Here is a 21,539-nt window from a genome sequence, read left to right as displayed (position 1 = left end):
CACTATGCCTTCCGGGAAACTGTGTGCACATCAACGTGCCCTGGGAAAGGCTGCAGGGCTGCACTGCGGGCAGTTCAGATCCTAGAGCACTTGCTCTGGCCTGGGAGCGCTGCAGGCAACTGAAGCCACACAGACCCTGCTCCTGCAAGAACTTTTGTGTGTGTCCCATGGTGATGTCATTAGTTTGCTTATTAATTATATTTATATAAACTTCTGGTCCTGTTTTAAATGTCTGAGATTGCAAGGTCAACTGTTATAAACCTGTCATCACTTCCATCTATGTATCCAAGACTAGGAGAATTCTCCAAATCAACTGAAACACAAAAATAGATGTTAAAGTTGATTTTAACCCAAATTTTGTATTGATCAAAACAGCTTCATTGTTCTTTGTAACAAAGAATTGTTATAAACTTGAATTTATGTAACAAAACAAAATAACCAATTTTATATTCGTTTTACATATTGGGGTTTCACAAAAAAATTTTAATTTGGGGGGAAAAAAGCTGTATTTCAAAACATTAAAAAAAAAAAAACCACCATCATGGAAATCTTAGGATGAAATGGCCTTCTTAATGGAGAGAGGCAGGAGATAAACCATCCAGCAGAGGGCTCTGTGTAAAAACATTTATTTTTACTAATGTTTAGAATACAGGAACTAAAGAAAGAAAGAAAAAAAGACACCTCAACTCCAAAGCGACAGTGAGTTAGGGCCTGCCCGCGGCCAAGGGGGAAGGCTACTCCAGGGTGTCCTGGCATGGACTGTCCCCCCACTACTTAATGTCAGTGCCACTAAGCAGAAAACTTGAGGAATCAGGGTGTGAAGACCTTACCAGCTGCTAGCGAGCGTGCAAGGGAAGAAAGGGATGTCTATGTGGCTTCCCCATGAGCTGAGAGCCAGGATACACGGGGCAGGTGGCAGAGGCTCCCAATTCAGTTAAGAGCAGGAGGCTGAATGCCCAGGTCCAGGAAGAACAAAAAGGGGATTTTGGAGGTAGGCTTTTTTGTCGTGTTAAAAAACAGGCACATTATCCATCTCCCTGTGGCCCCCGAGCTGCTGGCCTGGCCCCCTGATCCTTCCCCTCTCCCCACAAAACCAAAAGGAGTAGGAAGGGAGGCAGAAGATGAGAAATTCCAAGGGTGGGGAATGCTTCAGTCACTGGAGACTGCCCATAAGAGCCAGGAGATCAATGGGAATAACAAGGTGAAGCTACTGTTCCCCCTGGGGTGGGGTGGAGTGGGACAGGGCAGAACCAGGAGGGTGACCGAGAACATCCTGACTCCAGAAAAGAACCCTCTGTAGCAGGAACACAGGGCCGCAGAGAGCCACTCTGGAGGAAAGAGGTGAGGCTATGCGGCACAGGGGCATGAAAAGCTCCTTGTGGACGTGGCCTCAGCTTGCTCGCTCCCAGCTCCCCGGCCTGGCTTGCCTCTAGAGGACAGGAAAACTCTGGAGACCAGAGGGGAGGCAGAACACAGAGAAGTGAGCTGCTCTCCCACTCTTTCTAGGAGGACACTGTTTGAACCCTGTGATCACCAGGGCCTGGGCCCAAGGCAAGCAGAGTGAATGCACTTAATGGAGAGCAGAGAGAAACTGGGCCACACGCACGCCTAGGGGCAGTGTGTTGCTCCTTTCTCCCTGAGGGCCTGGGGCCAGAGGTGGTCAGAGCTGCCACCTCAGCTTGCAGCTGCCAAAGGCAGGCTGGCACAACCACCCCAAGGTTCTCTGGACTTGTGAAGGAGAGGGGGAAGAAGGGAAAGATGGGTATGAAATATGAAGTGGAGGAGAGAAACAGCCTTAGATATGTCGGGGAGCAGGTGGGTGGCCACATCAAGAGGAGTTCTGGTTCTGGTAGATGGAAGCTTTCTCTTTCAACAGGTCCAGACACAGGTGGCAGCTCCAACTTCCTGCAGAGAGGCAAAATGGGGTCAGGATGGGTCCCACACAATCCCCACCTGCTTGCAATTCCTCTGCTCTTGATACCCCATCTCTATAGCAGGATCAGCTACAGGTAGGACGAGGGATGCTCTGCAGCAGGAAAGTTCCATGGTTTCCTGAGCTGGGATAAACCTCTAAGTCTTCAAATATTGTGAAATATCATCCTCTATGGAGATGAAAGAAATAATCATCTAGAGGACTTCAGAATACTGATGCCCAGGCCCTCTTGGCCCTATTAAATCAGAAGTTTTGGGAGTAGGAAGAGGGCCTGGGAAGACAGAAGTTTGTCAAGCACCTCAGTTTTAAGACTTGTGTAGTTTCACTAAAAAACACAAAATAATTGTCCCTTATATGAAAAACAATTGGGTCATTCCTTGTTTATTAATATTGACTTTGGCTGAATTCTTCTAATTTTTTTGAATAAAATTAGTCCTTAATGCCTTGAAATGATAAGCAAAATTATACCTATGCGCATTTGGACATTATTCTAGGGGAAAGGATCCACAGCTTTTATCAGCTCTTCAGAAATAGGTGACTCAAAAATGTAAGTCCTTTCTAACCCAAAGGTCAATACGGTTGGCAAACTTTTCTGTAAAGAGCCAGAGTGTTAAATATTTTAGGGTGTGTGAGCCACATACAGTCTCATGCATTTTTTTTTTAACTCCATTTTTTTTTTTCTGAGACAAGAGTTTCCGCTCTGTTGCTCAGGCTGGAGTGCAGCAGTGTGATCTCAGCTTACTCTAACCTCTGCCTCCCAGATTCAAGCAATTCTCTTGCCTCAGCCTCTATAGTAGCTGAGATTACAAGCACACAGCACCACGCCCAGCTAATTTCTGTATTTTTAGTAAAGATGGGGTTTTGCCATGCTGCCCAGGCTGGTCTTGAACCCCTGGGCTCAAGAGATCCCAAAGTGCTGGGATTACAGACGCGAGCCACAGTGCACAGCCAGTTTTTACATTTTTAAGGGGATTTTCTTCAGGCTAGACGCAGTGGTTCACACCTGTAATCCCAGCACTTTGGGAAGCTGAGGTGGGTGGATCACTTGAGCCCAGGAGTTCGAGACCAGCCTGGGCACCATGGCAAAACCCTGTCTCTACTAAAAATACAAAAATTAGCCAGGTGTGGTGGCATGCCTGTAGTCCCAGGTACTCAGGAGGCTGAGGTGGGAGGATTACCAGATTACCTGAGCCCGGGGAAGCGGAGGTTGCAGTGAGCTGAGATCATGCCACTCCACTCCAACATGGGCAACAGAACAAGACACTGTCTCAAAAAAAAAAAAAAAAAGAAAAAGAAAAGAGAAAAGAAAAGAAAATAGCTTGCAAGCTATTTAAGCTGGCTGTGGCTGGATGTGGTCCACAGGTTTTAGCTTGTAGCTTGCTGACCCTGACCTAGAACATCTGATACTTCTAGGGGTTGCCCCTCAGCTGCCTTAACACTACAGTAAGGACACTCGGGCCTGCAGCTCTCCACTACCTTGATGTCCCACAGAACTTTAATAGGAAAGCCATTCTGTAACATAGATCATCTGTTTGATGGTTTAAAAAAACAAAACAAAACAAAACAAAACATAAACATGCGACTTCTCCCCAAAGCAGATTCATAAACTGGGCCTGACAGAAGCTGAGTACTCCCCTACAGCTGCTAAAGGACTCTTAGACATTGTCAGGGGCCTCATTCTCTAGAGGGGTGACAGCAGTTTGACCGATATGTTAAAGGACTCTTAGACGTTGTCAGTGGCCTCATTCTCTAGAGGGGTGACAGCAGTTTGACCGATATGTTACAAGTCAGCTTACATCACACAATGAAACACTTTCTCTTGACTGTAATGCTGGCCCACATCCATTGTGCACAGTAACAGCTCCTGGGCATTTGTGTTCTGAGTAAGCTACTGAATTTCTGTTGGCTTTTTTTTTTCTTTGAGATGGAGTCTCGCTCTGTTGCCCAGGCTGGAGTGCAGTGGCATGATCTCGGTTCACTGCAAGCTCCGCTTCCCGGGTTCACGCCATTCTCCTGCCTCAGCCTCCTGAGTAGCTGGGACTACAGGCGCCCGCCACCACACCCGGCTAATTTTTTTGTATTTTTAGTAGAGACGGGGTTTCACCGTGTTAGCCAGGATGGTCTCAATCTCCTGACCTCGTGATGTGCCCGCCTCGGCCTCCCAAAGTGCTGGGATTACAGGCTTGAGCCACCGCGCCCAGCTGCTACTCAATTTCTGTACAGGAGGTGTTTATGTACAGAAATCCAGCTGGAAGGGACTTGTGGAGATGCAACCAATTCTTGGTGCCACCACTGGTTTCAGTGAATAGCTTTAATAAACTTGGACCATTATTACAGTAAGTTATGGGAGAAGCAGACTGACCCATTCAGGCTCCAAAGTCAAGTCCCTTCCCAGTTCAGAAGGGGAAGGGATAGGAAATAAATGCTCAAATCTATCAAATTTCAAGAGTTGACTGCAGAAGCTTCACATCAGATAATCTACCACTTGAGTTTTCTGGACTGGTTGGAAGAAAATAAATCATTCCTTCTGGGTGACCGATCTCGGCTCAGCATCTGCTTTCTTCCGGGCTGTTGATTTTCTGTTGTAAATGTAGCTGATAATGTGCAAACACTAAACCCTTTAAGTTGAAATGTTAGGAAGGCATTCTAAACTGAGCCAAGGCAAGGTGCTTTACTCCCTAATTTGGAAGAATATATAAGTGATAACATAAAGAACATAGAACTCAGTATTTTCCAAGTAACTAATAAAGTAATTGTTCTGAGTAAAAGATCTGAGTAACTTACCTTCAGGGGGCTCAGACATGGACGGGGTGAGACAGTACATGTGGTAGCCACGATCGCAGTCATCACAGAAGAGCAACTGGTCCTGAAGTAGGCAAGAGGGAAGAGGATGGGGACTGAATAACTGATGTGCCTCAGGCCACTACAGGACACTGCTATTTCCAAGAGGGGTAGGTAGCAGGTAAGAACAGATGTGAGAATCTTATGTGGGAAACCATGCTGCCCCTCTCCACCGCAGATCCAGTCACTGTCATCTCTCACTTGGGTCCTTTCAGAGCTCCTAATTGATCAAATCACCTCCACTTTTTTTTTTTTTTTCCTAAAGCCCAAGCTCTATGGTATATTTTTTTGAGACAGGGTATTGCTGTCACTCAGGCTGGAGTGCAGTGGTGCAATCACGGCTCACTGCAGCCTTGACCTCCTGGGCCCAAGTGATCCTCCTACCTCAGCCTCTCAAGTAGCTGGGACTATAGGCACACACCACCACACCTAGCTAATTTTTCAATGTTTTTGGAGAGACAAGATCTCCTTACGTTGCCCAGGCTGGTCCTGAATTCCCAGGCTCAAGCAATCCTCCCACCTCAGCCTCCCAAAGTGCTTGGATTACAGGTGTGAGACGCCATGCCCAGTGACTATTTCTTTTTGAGACAAGGTCTTGCTTTGTTGCCCAGGCTAGAGTGCAGTGGTGTGATCATGGCTCACTGCAGCCTCAAACTCCTGGGTTCAAGCAATCCTCCCACCTCAGTCTGCCAAGTAGCTGGGACTAACGTGTGTGCCACCACACCTGGCTAAGTTTTTATTTTTTTTGTGGAGACAGGATCTCCCTATGTTGCTCAGGCTGGTCTTGAATTCCTGGGCTCAAGTGATCCTCCCGCCTCAGCCTCTCAAGTGTTAGGATTACAGGCATGAGCCTCCATCCTTGTCCCTACAGTCTACCCTCCACACAGCACCCAAAGTCATCTTTTTAAAATAGAAGACAAGGGCCAAGCACGGTGGCTCACACCTGTAATACCAGCATTTTGGGAGGCTGAGGCAGGTGGATCACCTGAGGTCAGGAGTTCAAAACTAGCTTGGCCAACATGGTGAAACCCTGTCTCTACTGAAAATTACCCAGGCGTGGTGGCGGGCGCCTGTAATCCCAGCTACCTGGGAGGCTGAGACAGGAGAATTCCTTGAACCTGGGAGGCAGAGGTTGCAGTGAGCCGAGATTGCGCCATTGTACTCCAGCCTGGGTGACAAGAGTAAAACTCCATCTTGAAATAAATAAATAAATATAAAATAAAATATAAGACAAGGCCAGACATGGTGGGTTCATGCCTGTAATCCCAGCACTTTGAGAGGCCAAGGTGGGAGGACTGCTTGAGCTCAGGAGTTTGAGACCAGCTCAGCAATATGGCAAGACCCTGTCTCTACCAAAAATATAAAAAAGTAGCCAGACATGGTGGTGTGCATCTGTGGTCCCAGCTACCCGGGAGGCTGAGGTGGGAGGATTGTACTGCTTGAGCCTGAAGGGAGAGGTTTTAGTGAGCTAAGATCGCGTCACTGCACTCCAGCCTGGGTGACAGAGAGACTCTGTCTCAAAATAAATAAATAAATACATAAAGAATAAATAAATAGCTGGGTGCAGTGGCTCACGCCTATAATCCCAGCACTTTGGGAGGCTGAGGCAGGCGGATCACCGGAGGTCAGGAGTTCGATACCAGCCTGGCAAACATGGAGAAACCCCATCTCTACTAAAAATACAAAATTAGCTGGGTGTGGTGGCACGTGTCTGTAATCCCAGCTACTTGGGAGGCTGAGGCAGGAGAATCGCTTGAACCCAGGAGGCAGAGGTTGCAGTGAGCCGAGATTGTGCCACTGTACTCCAGCCTGGGCGACAGAGCAAGACTCCATCTCAAAAAAAAAAAAAAGTAAATAAATAAATACATAAATAACCATGTCACTTCCCGATTAAAACCCTTCAACAGTGTCCTGTTGTACCTAGAATAAAACCCGAGGCCCCAGAGATCTGGCAGTGCTTGCCTCTCTCATCTCATTGCCCGCCATACTCTCCCATGCCCTGTCATCTGGCTTGTCCAACATAAGGCCTTGGCGCTGGCTGCTCCTTTCCTGGGATTCCTCTACCTCCAAATCTTGACTGGCTCCTTGGTATCACCAAAATTTCAACACCAGCATCACCCTCCCAGAAGAGCCATACCTGACCATCAAAATAGATCACTTATGCAATTATTCTCTGCCACAGTACTGATTTCGTTTTTTTCATGGCACATTATACAAATCTCATTTACATCCTTGCTTATTGTTGTTCCTGTAAGAATGTAAATCTCATGAGGCAGGGACCTTGTTTGTCTTTAGCATCTTTAGTGACTAGAACAGTGTCTGACATAAAATCAGCACTCAATATATATCTGGCAACAAATCAGAGTTCTGACTGAGATGCTAGGGAGGGGCGTGTGGCATGTGGGAGGGATCCTGCTCCCTTTTTAAAAGAAAGCTCACTTTAGAGGGAACTGTGCAAACAGCAGTAAAAGCCCAGAAGGAGCCATGCTGAGGAGGGGGCGGGATACACACGTCATTCTCGGAGGTGCCGCAGATGTTGCAACATTTGCACTCGATGCACTGCCAGCGGTATGTCTTCACTGCCGCCATCATCACGGGGGTAAACTGGAGGCAAGATGGATGCCCTGTAGTGGGGGAGGTGAGTGAGACAGACAGTCGGAAACGCGGGGGGAAGAGAGGAGCTCCTGCCTGTGGCTACATCTTCTCTTGGTTAGGAAAAGCGAGGTGGGCTGGTTATGACAGCCCTAGAGGCCAGCAAGCCAAGAGCCCCTTGGGGACTGGGCAAAGCAGCAGCCTTCACGGGAGGCAGTACCTGAGCGGCCACAGTCAGAACAGGACACCAGCTCCTCGGGTTGTCCCGTCTTCTTGTTAATCTTTGAGTCCCCCAGGCAGAAGTCACAGTAGTTGTTGGGCAAGGCCAATCCATCAGGACCCTTTTTGGCTACAGAGAGAAAGAGTTTTGATGACACCCATGGGGGTCCCTGAGCCACTCAACACCCATGCAAGGAGTGGTTTTCATAACCAGGCCAACTTCTGCTTGCCCACCACTTCTGACACCTCAGCTTACATTTCTGCTCCTCAGACCTCTGGGAAACAGGAGTGGGTGGTTGAGAGTCTTCCTTGTCCTCACCCTCCTCCTCAGCCAAGTGGGAGTGGGCATAGTGGTAACTGAGGCCTGGTCGGTTCTTGTAACGTTTTCCACAAACTGAGTGGGAAGAAGATTGCAGAGAAAGGTGTTAGGATACAAGAGTGCCATGTCCCCATCCCTGCAAGCTGTGGGGGCTCCACCTGAGGCAGAGGGCAACCATCCCTTCCCCTAGCAGCTCCACTCTGGGACAGGCCTTGAGTGACGGCCACTTCCCCTCAGCCAGGAGCATCAGGCCGTGGGGCTCTCTAGCTTTTGGGGCTCTTTTCCCTCCTGAACTCCAACCCCATGGTCACCACTGCTCTTCCATGTTGACTTTTGGGGGGCTTAGCCCTTGCCCCATCACCAGTTAGTTGCTCTGGGATATACTAACAGTCTGGGACGCTCCAGGTCAGGAAAGGGAAGGATATTCCTGTATCTTTGGGGTGGCAGGAAGGGGGAAAAGTGGATAAGACTCCAAACTTTTTTACCCCTCAGTAAATGTGGGAGGCTCATGCTACCCCACACACACCATGGAGCCCATCTCCCCTGAATGTGGGTAAACAAGCAGGGGATGGGTTTCTTGGGGATAGCCTATCAATGAAGCCAGTTGGGCAGTTGGTCCCCAAAGAAATTCAAGCACACTCCCACGTAATTGCCCTGTCCAGGCCTGCCAATCAGCAAGGAAAGCAGATCCCCATGAGGCATTTTGTCACCTTGAGAAGTAACACCAAGAAGGGCAAGGGGGCCAGCAGGAAAGGAGTGGGGAGAGAGGATGGCAGGAGGAGGTGGTGGGGCAGTGGGGAACATGAGCTGACCACCAGGTGCCTGGTCTGGGAAGGGAGCGGAAGGGTCTGATTGTAATGGGCTCCTGATAATGCTTCTGAAGCCACCCCATGCACTGGGCCGAGCAGCTCTAGGAGCAGGTTTGTGGGAGACAAGCAGTGGTAAAGGCAGCCTCCAGGACTTTGAGGAGTAGAGCACAGCAGAAATTCCACTGCTCCTACCCCCATGCCATTCCAGAGATTTTAAAGCTAGCATCCCAGGAAATGAGAAAGGCAGGAGGAACAAGGGAAGAGGGAAAAAGGGAAAGGAAAACCACAAGTCTGAAAAGTTGAGAGAGCTACCTCTCTGGGGCGCTTTCGAGGTATGCTTTTGTTTGAAACTATCTGAAAGACAGAAAGAAAAGTCATGAGAAGAAGGCCTTGATACACTTGAGACAGGAGCAGCAGCAGCAGGAAAGCGGAGCAAACGAGAGAGAAACCCCAGCGGCGATGGTGCTCCCAGGGTAGAGGGACAGAAGTGGGGCAAGGCAGACAGAAAGAAAAAGAGAACAGACGTTGAAAAACTCAGTGTCAGACCCCTGGGGCCCTGGCTTAACTGAGGCCAGGAGACCTGCAGGCCATCTGTTGAGAGGCCAACCCTGCCTGCTGTGGCCCCCACAAGCAACCCCACCCCAGAGGATGGCAGAAATCTTTCCCAGAGCATGCAGGTCCCACCCGTCATATAGCAGGGACCCAGGCCTCCCAGGGGTCTCAGACGGAAGCAGTCAGCAGGCAGGACAAGAGCCCAGGTTTGTTTTAATACTCTGGGCAAAAACACAACCCTCCCTCCTCTCATATCCTGAGCAGGAGCTGGGTCCAAGGCAAGGTCTACCCACCCACTTGTGAGGCACTCACTGTCACAGGCATAGGGCTTATCCCGGTCCTCCAGGATGGAAGCATCCAGCTTCTTACGGGCACTGCCCACACCCTTACCCTGCCAAGAAGAGCAAAGAGACACCCTTATTTTGGTAGCTGGGCCTGAGGAGTTAGACTCTTTTGGAAGTGGCTGCTAATCTCACTTGAAATAAAATAAGGAATTCCCTAGGCCACCCTGTCCCAAGATGCAGGCAGCACGCTGGCCCCTCACCTTGGATTTCCCCTTTCCCCGACGCTTGGGAGTATCTTCTTCATAGTCTTCATCATCGAGGTCATCCAGGAAGTCATCTGGTTCTAGGATCCGCTGAGTGGACAGGAGGGTTAGCATGGGTAGAAATATGTGCATCCAAAAGCTCCCCTATGATGAGACTGGCCAAGGCCACCCAGAACCTCCTCTGTGACGTGGTCCCACCCACACCAGCCTCATTCCTCACCAACGCCTTTCAAGCATGCTATAATCCTGCTCCTGCTCCCTTCCATACTTTGGGATATCTTTCCCCTGTGCTTCACGTTATTTCCTTAGCCTGAAATGCTTTCCCCACCATGCCACATGGCCAAATCAAATAGCATGCTTCCAAAAGGTTGCCCTGATGCCACAAGCAGCCATGCCCTCTCCTGCCTCTGATTGGCCACCCTGGGAGCACATTATTGGTGGTTCTGTCCTGACACTTGCCTCCTAGTTTAAATTAAAATGTTGTTGCTTATTTGTGTGACCTTGTGGGAAGTTTTTTTTTTTTTTTTTTTTTGAGACAGAGTTTCGCTCTTGTTGCCCAGGCTGGAGTGCAATGGCGCAATACTGGCTTACCGCAACCTCCGTCTCCTGGGTTCAAGCGATCCTCCTGCCTCAGCCTCCCAAGTAGCTGGAATTACAGGCATGCGCCACCACACCTGATTAATTTTGGATTTTTAGTAGAGATGGGGTTTCTTCATGTTGGTCAGGCTGGTCTCGAACTCCCGACCTCAGGTGATCCAACTGCCTCGGCCTCCCAAAGTGCTGCGATTACAGGCGTGAGCCACCGTGGCCGGCCATGGGAAGTTTTTTTTTTTTTTTTTTTGAGATGGAGTCTCGTTCTGTCACCTAGGCTGGAGTGCAGTGGCGCAATCTCGGCTCACTGCAAGCTCTGCCTCCCGGGTTTGCGCCTGAGTAGCTGGGACTGCAGGTGCCCGCCACCACGCCTGGCTAATTTTTTTGTATTTTTAGGAGAGACGGGGTTTCACCATGTTAGCCAGGATGGTCTCGATCTCCTGACCTTGAGATCCGCCTGCCTCGGCCTCCCAAAGTGCTGGGATTACAGGCGTGAGCTACCGTGCCCAACCCATGGGAAGTTTTTAAACTGCTTTGTTTCAGCCTCTGTGTGAAATGGGGAACACAGGACCTACCCCATAAGGTTGTACAGACTAAAGGAGAAAGGGCATGAAAAGGCACTAACCCAATACTGGCATATTTATAGCTGTTATTTTTACATGTATTCTTATCTTCTCTGTTGGCAGAGACTAAGTGTGCTTCACTGTGTAACCTCAGGGACCAAAAAACTGTGACACAAACTTTTGTGATAAAAGAGTAAAGCACTTAGGGATAAAAGTTTGTTTCCCTCCCTTCCCAGACAGGGTCTCCCCCTGTTACCCAGGCTGGAGTGCAGAGGCATAAGCAGAGCTACAGCTTCAATCTCCTGGGCTCAAGCAATCCTCCCACCTCAGCCTCCTGAGTAGCTGGGACTGCAGGCATGTGCCACCATGCCCAGCTAATTTTTTATTTTTATTTTTAGTAGAGACAAGGTCCTGCTATGTTGCCTAGACTGAAAAGTTTTTGAAGTTTCCTCTCAAATAGTTTAGCAAAGACAGATAAGGCAAATGTGGCAAAATGTGGAATTGATAAATCTAGGTAAAGAGTATGTGGTATTTCATTGTACTACTCTTGCACCTTCTGGTTTTAATTTTTTTTTTTGTTGCCCAGGCTGGAGTGCAGTGGCATGATCACGACTCATTGCAGTCTCGAACTCATAGGCTCAAGTGATTCTCCCACCTCGGCTTCCCTAGTAGCTGGGACAACAGGCGCATGCCGCTATGCCTGGCTATTTTTTTTTATTATTATTTTTTGTAGAGATGGGGTCTCACTTTGTTGCCCAGGCTGGTCTCGAACTCCTGGACTTGAGCAATCCTCCTGCCTTGGCCTCCCAAAGTGCTGGGATTACAGGCATGAGCCACTGCACCTGGCCTATTTTAATTTTTTTAATGAAAATTATATATGTGTATAATAATAACCTTCTGTGATAAAAGTGAATGAATGAGAGTCTATAGTTAGAAGCAACAGAGAAGCCAGTCAGTACCTGACAATAATCAGGGACTGAAGTAAGAACAGAACTGCAGGGGCCTGCTTCCTGGACTCCAGCTTCTGTTTCAGTTCTAGAAACTAGGTGGCCCCCAGTGAAGAGGAGGCTGATTTCCATCAAAGCTCCCTTAGCCACAGGGATAATCCTGTACCTTTCGTGCTCGACTGTTGGTCACAGGAAACTCGCCCAGGCTGTCATCATCAACTCGGGGATCCGGGGCACCTCGCTTCTCCAGGGGGTCAGTGCGCAACAGAGCCTCTAAACTACTGCCATCCTGAGAGATCAGCCCCTCCTTCTTCAGGGTCTGGTCTGTGTCTGCAAGCAAGGTCAGGATAAAGCAAGGCTCAGAAGGGCTGAAAGCAGACTGCTGTAAGTCCACATAATGCTGGGGCTTACCAAAGGTCTGTCACTATCTTTTGTTCTCTGCACGCCCAGGAATTAAGACACCCTAGTTCACTTGGCACCATAACTTATCTGTTTACCTGTCTCCCCTTCTAGACTGAGGTCCTTAAAGGAAAGAATCACATCATATTCATTTGAGTATATTTGGGATCTAGTACTGGGCCTGGTATATCACAGTGATTAGCAGGCTCTCACCATGCAGCAGGCCACGCCTCTGCTCAGGAAGTATGTGCCTTACCTGGCTTAATAGATGGGAAGGAAAGTCGTGGATCCTCAGGGGGATGGGCTCGCCGCTTTTTCCGCCAGCGCCGGGCAGGGTAGGAGTACAGCTGTCCGGAGGCCAATCCTGTGGCAGGAAGAAAGATAGAAGTCAGGCCCTAACCCAGTATTAGAAAATAATACCAAACACTTTCTAATTAAGTAGGCCCCCCTTTGAGTTCTAGAGCAAGGGAGAAATTCTGACAGTGAGGGCCTAGGGGGTTAGGTGGAATAGTCTGTGGAAAAGAAAAATAGATATATAAGCTTCGGGGCCTTGGCTAACACATAGTTCTCCAGACACACAATGGCCTCAGCAGGGCAGAAAACAAAGATGCTGCTATCAAACATCTGCTTCATCCTCCCTGGGTTTCTAATCACAGGAAGACCATATTCATCCATAGGTGGAAGGCAGTAGGGAAAACCCTATCAACTGTCTCATCACCTAAGATGAGGAGGCTTCTTCCTCCTTATGCTCCTGAGTCCCCTTCTCCCAAGTCTGGACCCTCACCTGGACCCCGGTGTCGCTTTTCCATCCAGATGTAACAATTGCTCTGGGCTACTCCGGTCTGTGAGTCCAAGAAAGGCAGGCGCACGCTGCGCTCAGCACAGAGGCGAGCATTGTAATTGTGGCACTGCTCCATGGCATCTTTGTAGTACTGCTCCCCAAGGCTGCAGGGAAGATAGAAATCAGGCGTGTATGTTGGAGCAGGGGGCATAGAGTGCTGAGCTATTCCTCTCCCCTGCCATCTGCTTCTCTAGAAGGCTCAAGGGACTGGGAGGCTGTCTCTTCCGTTCTATTTGCCTCCACTTCTGCCTCATGGGACACGAAGCCCCTTTTCTAGGCCATCATGAGGAATTACTTTACAAATAAATTACCATCAGGAACACATGATTTCATCATATGTCTAATCAGACTTAAGTTTAACCCCCAAAGAGGTGAAAGAATGTTCACTCCACGTGTCTCACAAGCCCAGCCCTGTGCTAGTTAAGATGCTATTTCTCTTAACCCTTATGAGGCTAAGAAGCAGATGACAGTCCCTCCTAAGTTCCTCCTTATTCCCTCTTTCCTACAATCACCTCCCAAATAAACTACATGCTCCCACATCCTTGCCCCAAGGTCTGCTCCAGAGGGAAAGAGTTCAAAGTCTAGGGGACTTATTAAAATGTATTTAGCAAACTATGGTAAATCCATACAATGAAATTCTACTTAGCCATAAGAAGGAAGCTCTTCACATACTGATATTAAACAATTTCAAGTTAACTAGGGACAAAAAGCAAAGCAAGGTACACTGCTGAGAAGCGTCAAATAAAACTATCATTTATGTAACAAAATGGAAAAGAAACTGCAGGTCAGCGGGGAGAAAAAGTGGGTGACTAGGCCACTTCCTTCCATATGCCTTTTTATATCTTTTGAATTTTGAACTAGGTTTTTAATCAACTAATTAATTTTACATTTATGGAAAATGTCTACAAGTACCTGAAGTTCCTTGAAGCTTTTATTGAGCACCATCACTCATAAGAAACTTGTTTGCTCTAAGGCCCATCTTAGGGTTCTTCTCCATTCTCACAAAATAAAATTATATAGGAAAAAATCTTCTTGGTCTCAAAAGACTCAATTTGAAATCTGAATCAAGGGTAAACCTTTAAGTGGAAAACTGCACAGTGCCAGGAGTTATCTGGTTCTAAGAAGCGTGTATATAGAACCTATCTTGTTCTCATCTTGCAGGGTTTAACAAGGACTTTGGTAATGGAGGTTAACAAACTCGATCTTATATTCAATCAATCTTGTGTTTTTGTTTTTTTTAAGAGACAAGGTCTCACTATGTTGCCCAAGCTGGACACAAACTCCTGGCTCAAGTGATCCTCCTGCCTTAGCCTCCCAAGTATCTGGGAATAGAGGCATGTGTCACAGTACCTGGCGTCAATCAATCTTAAACCAAGGGCAGAATTGATTTATTTCTCATAGTATCCCTAATACTCATGACGATGTCTGAGATACAGTCAGACTTGACTTGAGAGTAAAAAGACCTGGCTTGCCTGCAAGTCACCACATGAACATGGACATTCAGTCAGCCCAGGTGGACCTTGGTTACTCTTCTATAGATTGAGGAGGTTGGACCAAATGAGCTTTGACATATCAGCATTTTACAAGAAACAGCCTGGGGATGAGACAGCAAACAGATTAAGTCTCTGTGGTTTCTGTCCGTAACTCGGGCTACACCAACAAACCCTGCTCTAGAATGTGACAGGGTCCTTCAGTGAGCAGCCACAGTAGACCACTGCATAACTTAGCATGTGCCCAGCAAGTAAAAAAGACACATACCACACACAGAGACGGCAATGCCACAAATATAGCCTGGCGTAATTCAATGAGCTGTAATGACTGTAATCTGAGGTAGGCACGAATCTCACGTTGGAGAGCAGAATGGAGAAGGCAGCCTTGCCTCTGTGGGCTCACCTTTAGGAGGCAGCCACGTCTTCACCACACAGAATAAAATTGGATAAACAAGGTTGAGTGCGGCAGCTCCTTTGTTTCTGCTGATGGGAATTGATACGGACACTGGAAGTCAAATGGAAGGCAGGGCCAGGCTGGCGAGTGCTGCAAAGTCAGAGCAAGGAGGCTGGAAACAGTTTTGAGGGGAATGAGAGATGTTCTGTCAGGGCTCTTGTGAGCTACGTAAGGCAGGCAAACAGTCTTGGGGGTAAAAGGGCTGGGAATGAAACACTGAAGTGTGGGGGGAGAATCTCATGAAGAGAGAACAAGACAGCATGACAGTGAGCTCTTAAGAACTTAAGGGAGGCCGGGCACAGTAGCTCATGCTTATAATCCCAGCACTTTGGGAGGCCAAGGCTGGTGGATCTCTTGAGACCAAGAGTTAGAGACCAGCTTGGGCAACATAGTGAGATCCCATCTCTACAAAACGTTAAAAAATAAAAATAAAAAAGGCCTGGCGCAGTGGCTCACGCCTGTAATCCCAGCACTTTGGGAGACTGAGGTGGACGGATCACCTGAGGTCAGGAGTTCGAGACCAGCCTCAACATGGAGAAACCCTGTCTCTACTAAAAATACAAAATTAGCCGGGCGTGGTGGTACATGCCCATAATCCCAGCTACGGGGGAGGCTGAGGCAGAAGAATTGCTTGAACCTGGGAGGCGGAGGTTGCGGTGAGCCGAGATCGCGCCATTGCACTCCAGCCTGGGCAACAAGAGCGAAACTCTGTCTCAAAAAAAATAACATTAAAAAAAACAAAACAAACAAACAAAAAAACCATCAGCTAGGCTTGGTGATGCATGCCTGTGGTTCCACGTAGCCCCTGGGGCGGATGAGGTAGGGGAATCATTTGAGCCTAGGAAGTTGAGGGTGCAGTAAACCAAGGTTATACCACTGCACTTCAGCCTGGGGGACAGAGGGAGGCTCTGTCTCTTAAAACAAAAAAAAGCAATAACAAAAACTTAAGGCTCCGATACCAAGAAATGTCAAGTTAACATTAACATTGTTCTCCATATATATATATATATATATATATTTTTTTTTTTTTGAGATAGGGTCTTGCTTTGCCGCCCAGGTTGGAATGCAGTGGTGCAATCTCGGCTCACTGCAGCTTCTGCCTACTGCAGCTTCTGCCTCCCGGATTCCAACGATTCTCTTGCCTCAGGCTCCCGAGTGGCATGCGCCACCACGCCCAGCTAATTTTTGTATTCTTAGTAGAGACAGGGTTTCACCATGTTGGCCAAGCTGGTCTCGAACTCCTGACCTCATGATCCGCCCACCTCGGCCTCCCAAAGTTCTGGGATTACAGGCGTAAGCCACCGCGCCCTGCCTCTAGATTTTGCCTAGAAAGTTTCAAAACCAATCAGCAGCTACAGCTATACTATTATTTTACTTTCCTAGTAAGAACGCTTAAAGACTTTCTCTCTTTTTTTGAGACTGAGTCTCGCTCTGTCGCCTGGGCTGGAGTGCAGTGGTGTGATCTCTCCTGGGTTCAAGCGATTCTTCTGCCTCAGCCTCCTGAGTAGCTGGGACTACAGGTGCACGCCACCATGCCCAGCTAATTTTTGTATTTTTACTAGAGACGGGTTTCACCACCTTGGCCAGGCTGGTCTCAAACTCCTGACCTTGTGATCCGCCCGCCTCAGCCTCCCAAAGTGCTGGGATTACAGGCATGAGCCACCGTGCCCGGCTTCTTTTTTTTTTTTTTTTTTTTTTGAGATGGAGTCTTGCTCTGTTGCCAGGCTGGAGTGCAGTGGTGCGATCTTGGCTCACTGCAACCTCTGCCTCCTGGATTCAAGTGATTCCCTTCCCTCAGCATCCTGAGTAGCTGGGATTACAAACACACGCCACCATGCCCAGCTAATTTTTGTATTTTTGGTAGAGTGGGGTTTCGCCATGTTGGCCAGGATGGTATCAATCTCCTGACCTTGTGATCTGCCCGCCTCGGACTCCCAAAGTGCTGGGATTACAGGCATGAGCCACCGCGCCCAACAGCCTCTTTCTTTTTTTTAAGAAAGAGTCTTAAAAGTGTCACTCAGGCTGGAGGGCAGTGGTGTGATATCAGCTCACTTCAACCTCTGCCTCCTGGGTTCAGGCGATTCTTGTGCCTCAGCCTCTCAAGTAGCTGGGACTACAGGTGTGCGCCGCCACACCTAACTAATTTTTATAGTTTTAGTAGAGATGAGGTTTCACCATGTTGGCCAGGCTGGTCTCGAACTCCTGACCTCAAGCGATCTGCCTGCCTCAACCTCCCAAAGTGTTGGGATTATAGGCGTAAGCCACTGCACCCAGCCAAGACTTTCATTTCTGACATCACATTCGGAAGGGATAGAAATTTACAAATAAGAAAATTCTTTTCCCAGGACAAGATGCAAGTCATACAAGATGAGGGGCCGGGCGTGGTGGCTCACGCCTATAATCCCAGCACTTTGGGAGGCCGAGGCGGGTGAACTCCTGAGGTCAGGAGTTCAAGACCAGCCTGGCCAACATGGTGAAACCCCATCTCTACTAAAAACACAAAAATTAGCCAGGTGTGGTGGTGGGCACCTGTAATCTCAGCTACCCGGGAGGCTGAAGCAGGAGACTTGCTGGAACCCGGGAGGCGGAGGTTGCAGTGAGCCAAGATCGTGCCACTGCATTCCAGCCTGGGCCGACAACAGTGAGACTCTGTCTAAAAAAATAAAAAAAAAAGAAAAGATGAGCTAGTGGTCCTGACCTGAATGTACTCAATGTATAACATCAGCTGTCAGAAGACTAGGCACACTATAATCAAGAGAAGTGCCATATCTCCAAATGAACTGGAAGAATGGAAGCCCCTTCTTAAAGGGATAATTCTGCGGGAGTACGTATTAATTGTGATCTGAGGCCCTGTGCAGCTAGAAATGAGGAGGAGAGAGTTGGTTTCTCATTACTGGCATTCAGGAATTAGTGGCTGGTGATGCTCACAATCTCCACAGTTTTTCAAAGAGAAACAAGATGTCACGCTCTGTTTAAATGGGCAACCCCTCACTTATGACACAACTTGAAAGCACTGGCAACCCTATTTCTCTGAGGAAAATCTTCCAACACGAAGAACCTCACTACGTCTAACTCTCAAAACCTAGGCAAGTCTGATACTCCCCCAGTACAATGAGAATCTTTCTTTTTATTTTTGGAGAAACCTGTGTAAAACATCCCCTTACAATGGGATGAGGGAAGTCAACAAAGACGCAGGGAAACAAAGAAAGAACATCTGAGTCAGGAAGGATAACTGGATAAATGGTAGATCAACAGTGTCATTTCTAAATTGAGAAAAATGTCAGCCTGAAGAAAGAGCTGGGGAAACTGGAGTGGGCAGATCAGAGAGAAAGACAATAGTGTTGGGAGGAGGGGTGGCTGAAAGAGACAGCAGAATAGAGCAGAAAGCAACTTAAAAAAAAAAAAAAAAAACCACAAGAGGAGGAAAGGCACTTAGCTTAATGGAAGTGGGAAAGCATTCTCAAAGAAAAGGCTTCAGGCAGGAGGGAGAAGCAACTTACTCTTTAAAAAGGCTCTTAGGAAGAGTGGGGCTCAGGCCACGACAAAGACAGATGAGAAGCTGTGAGTCCCTTAGAAGTTACCGAACCTTTACCTCGTCATCCAGTCAAAATGCAAAAACCCTGACTGGACAGCTAGACACCACTCAATTTTCCCACCCTTGCACCAAGCCCAACATACCCATTAAAAGAAGCTCTATTCGCCCACCGTGCATTAACCCAATCTAAAACTCATTCTGATTCTTCTGTAGGAATAAATCAAGTCCCAAAGCATCTTTAACTCACAGGAAGCAGTTCATAGGCCAGCGTCCATGGCCCCAACAGCTATTAACTTTAACTTTGCTTGAAATCTGACCAGCACAATGGTATCGTATAATAGGAAGAATGCCCACCTAGATGCCCCTTTAGGCTAAGCTGTCCTGAACGGCTTCGGTCCAGTTGCAGGTTTTTGATGGCTGCTACTGGACGGGGCCAAGGCCCACTCCCCTGAAGTTCCTTCCCTTCTGGATCCGCTCCTCGACAAATTCTTCCCAAGAATATTTGTAGTCTTAGGTACCTGCCACCCAAGATCCTCCCAAACATCACGGGGCTGCCTGGAACTGAAACAGCCAGCCCCGCAGTGCACTCCGCAGGGGCCGCCGAGCCTGTCGCTGCAGCGGACGGGACGGGACGGGACGGGGCGGGGTGGGCGGCGGGCCAGCCGTAGGGCCGCCCGGGCCTCGGCCCCGCTCCTCCGGACTGAGGCGTCTCGGGAGAGGACCGGGACGGTGAGTCTCGCGTGCAGGCAGGGCGCCATGCTCTGGAAACCGTCAGCCCCGAGGAACGCTGAGGCCACACAGCCCCGCAGGGATGCCGCCCGTCGGGGCTCCAGTGTGCCCCCATCAGGGCCTCCACAAGTTTCCAAAGAAGCGCAACGTCTTCTCCGGAGTCTCCTGTTGCCCTCCCCACCAGGAGTCGCAACATGGCCTTCCCGGGGATGTCCCTCTCTCCGCCTAGTCCCTTCCCCCACCGCCCCCTACTCCCAGGCCCTTTACAAAACCTGCCGCCCTAGGAGAGAAAGAAACGACCACTCACAGTTTCACTACATTCTCCACCACAGCCGCCATCTTCCCAGCTCCTCTGCCTCGGGCCGAGAGGCCCCACAGTCCGCAGCGCGCAGGCGCCGGGACCGCACCGGGGTACCAGGTTCCTTGCCCTCTGCGCAGGCGCCGTCCGGGCGCGCGCACTAGAGCGAGCACTGAAGAAAGAGCTTTACGCCTGTTCGCGGCGGCCGGGTAGGAAATGCGTGGACCCCACGGGAGCCCGACGCGCAGGCGCAACCGGAGATTGGCCTGCATCCCGGAGCTCCGGTTCGAGGCTTGCCTCTAATATTTAGAGGAGCAGGAGCCGGGGCCGGGCGCGGTGGCTCACGCCTGTAATCCCAGCACTTTGGGAGGCCGAGGCGGGCGGATCACGAGGTCAGGACATGGAGACCATTCTGGCTAACACGGTGAAACCCCGTCTCTACTAAAAATACAAAAAATTAGCCGGGTGTGGTGGCGGGCGCCTGTAGTCCCAGCTACTCGGGAGGCTGAGGCAGGAGAATGGCGTGAACCCGGGAGGCGGAGTTTGCAGTGAGCCGAGATCGCGCCACTGCACTCCAGCCTGGGCGACAGAGCGAGACTCCTTCTCAAAAAATAAATAAATAAATAAATAAAGGAAAAAAAGAAAAAAAAAAAGATTAGCTGGGCATGGTGGTGCATGCCTGTAATCCCAGCTACTAGGGAGGCTGAGGTGGGAGGATCACTTGAGCCCAGGAGTTTGAGACTCCAGTGAGCCACTGGAGCCACATCACTGCACTCCAGCCTGGGCAACAGAGCGAGGCTCCATCTCAAGAAAAAAAAAAAAAAAAAAAATATATATATATATATACACACACATATATATATACACATATGTATATACACATATATACACATATGTATATACACATATATACACATATATACATATATACACATATATACATATATACACATATATACATATATACACATATATACATATATACACATATATACATATATACACATACATACATATATACACATATATACATATGTATATATATACATACATATATACACATATATACATATGTATATATATACATACATATATACACATATATACATATGTATATATATACATATGTATATATATATAAATATAATCACTAAAGCTGAAAATACACATACCCTATGACCCAGCAAAGTCCACTCCTGGATATACACACAAGAAAGCTGTACAAGAAGCTGAGTGCAATGCCTCATGCCTGTAATCCCAGCTACTTGAGAGGGTGAGGTGGGAGAATCACTTGAGCCCAGGGGTTCAAGACCAGCCTGGGCAACATAGCAAGATCCTGTCTCTTAAAAAAAAAAAAAAAAAAAACAGGCCAGGAGCATTGGTTCACGCTTGTAATACCAGCACTTTGGGAGGCCACGATGGGCGGATCACGAGGTCAGGAGATCGAGACCATCCTGGCTAACATGGTGAAACCCCATCTCTACTAAAAATACAAAAACAAAATTAGCCGGGCATGGTGGCGGACGCCTGTAATCCCAGCTACTGGAGAGGCTGAGGTGGGAGAATGGCGTGAACCTGGGAGGCGGAGTTTGCAGTGAGCCAAGATCGCGCCACTGCACTCCAGCCTGGGTGACAGAGCGAGACTCTGTCTCAAAAAAAAAAAAAAAAAAAAAGCTGTACAAGAATGTTCGTAACAACATTATTTGTTTATATTTATTTATTTATTTATTTTGAGACGGAGTTTTGCTCTTGTCGCTCCTTAACAAATTCTTTCTTCCAGCCCAGGCTAGAGTGCAGTGGCACTATCTCAGCTCACTGCAACCTCCACCTCCTGGGTTCAAGTGATTCTCCTGCCTCAGCTTTCCGAGTAGCTGGGATTA

At 48.4% G+C, this 21,539-nt stretch overlaps 1 protein-coding gene across 3 annotated transcripts; it reads right to left on the bottom strand.

The window, feature by feature from the left end:
* Nucleotides 1–610: 610 nt before the first annotated feature.
* DPF2 (double PHD fingers 2) lies at nt 611–20,431 on the bottom strand. 3 transcript variants are annotated; one of them, XM_034932993.3, is made up of 13 exons: nt 19,669–19,759; nt 15,047–15,187; nt 13,097–13,257; nt 12,569–12,676; nt 12,080–12,243; nt 9,810–9,902; nt 9,578–9,656; nt 9,026–9,067; nt 7,842–7,979; nt 7,587–7,715; nt 7,286–7,398; nt 4,718–4,799; nt 611–1,905 (listed from the first exon to the last, which is right to left on the bottom strand). In XM_034932993.3, exons 3-13 carry the CDS (start codon nt 13,227–13,229, stop codon nt 1,829–1,831), a joined length of 1,158 nt encoding a protein of 385 aa, XP_034788884.1. In that variant the 5' UTR covers nt 13,230–13,257; nt 15,047–15,187; nt 19,669–19,759; the 3' UTR covers nt 611–1,828. The 3 variants fall into 3 exon arrangements, with proteins under 3 accessions (XP_034788884.1, XP_003828672.3, XP_003828671.4); XM_003828624.7 differs by lacking the exon at nt 15,047–15,187 and having other exon boundaries at nt 19,669–19,824; XM_003828623.7 differs by lacking the exons at nt 9,026–9,067; nt 15,047–15,187 and having other exon boundaries at nt 19,669–20,431.
* Between the last annotated feature and the right edge of the window lie 1,108 nt (nt 20,432–21,539).

Source organism: Pan paniscus, chromosome 9 (assembly GCF_029289425.2).
Source record: "Pan paniscus chromosome 9, NHGRI_mPanPan1-v2.0_pri, whole genome shotgun sequence".
NCBI lineage: Eukaryota > Metazoa > Chordata > Mammalia > Primates > Hominidae > Pan > Pan paniscus.
This window is presented reverse-complemented; position numbering and strand designations above follow the sequence as displayed.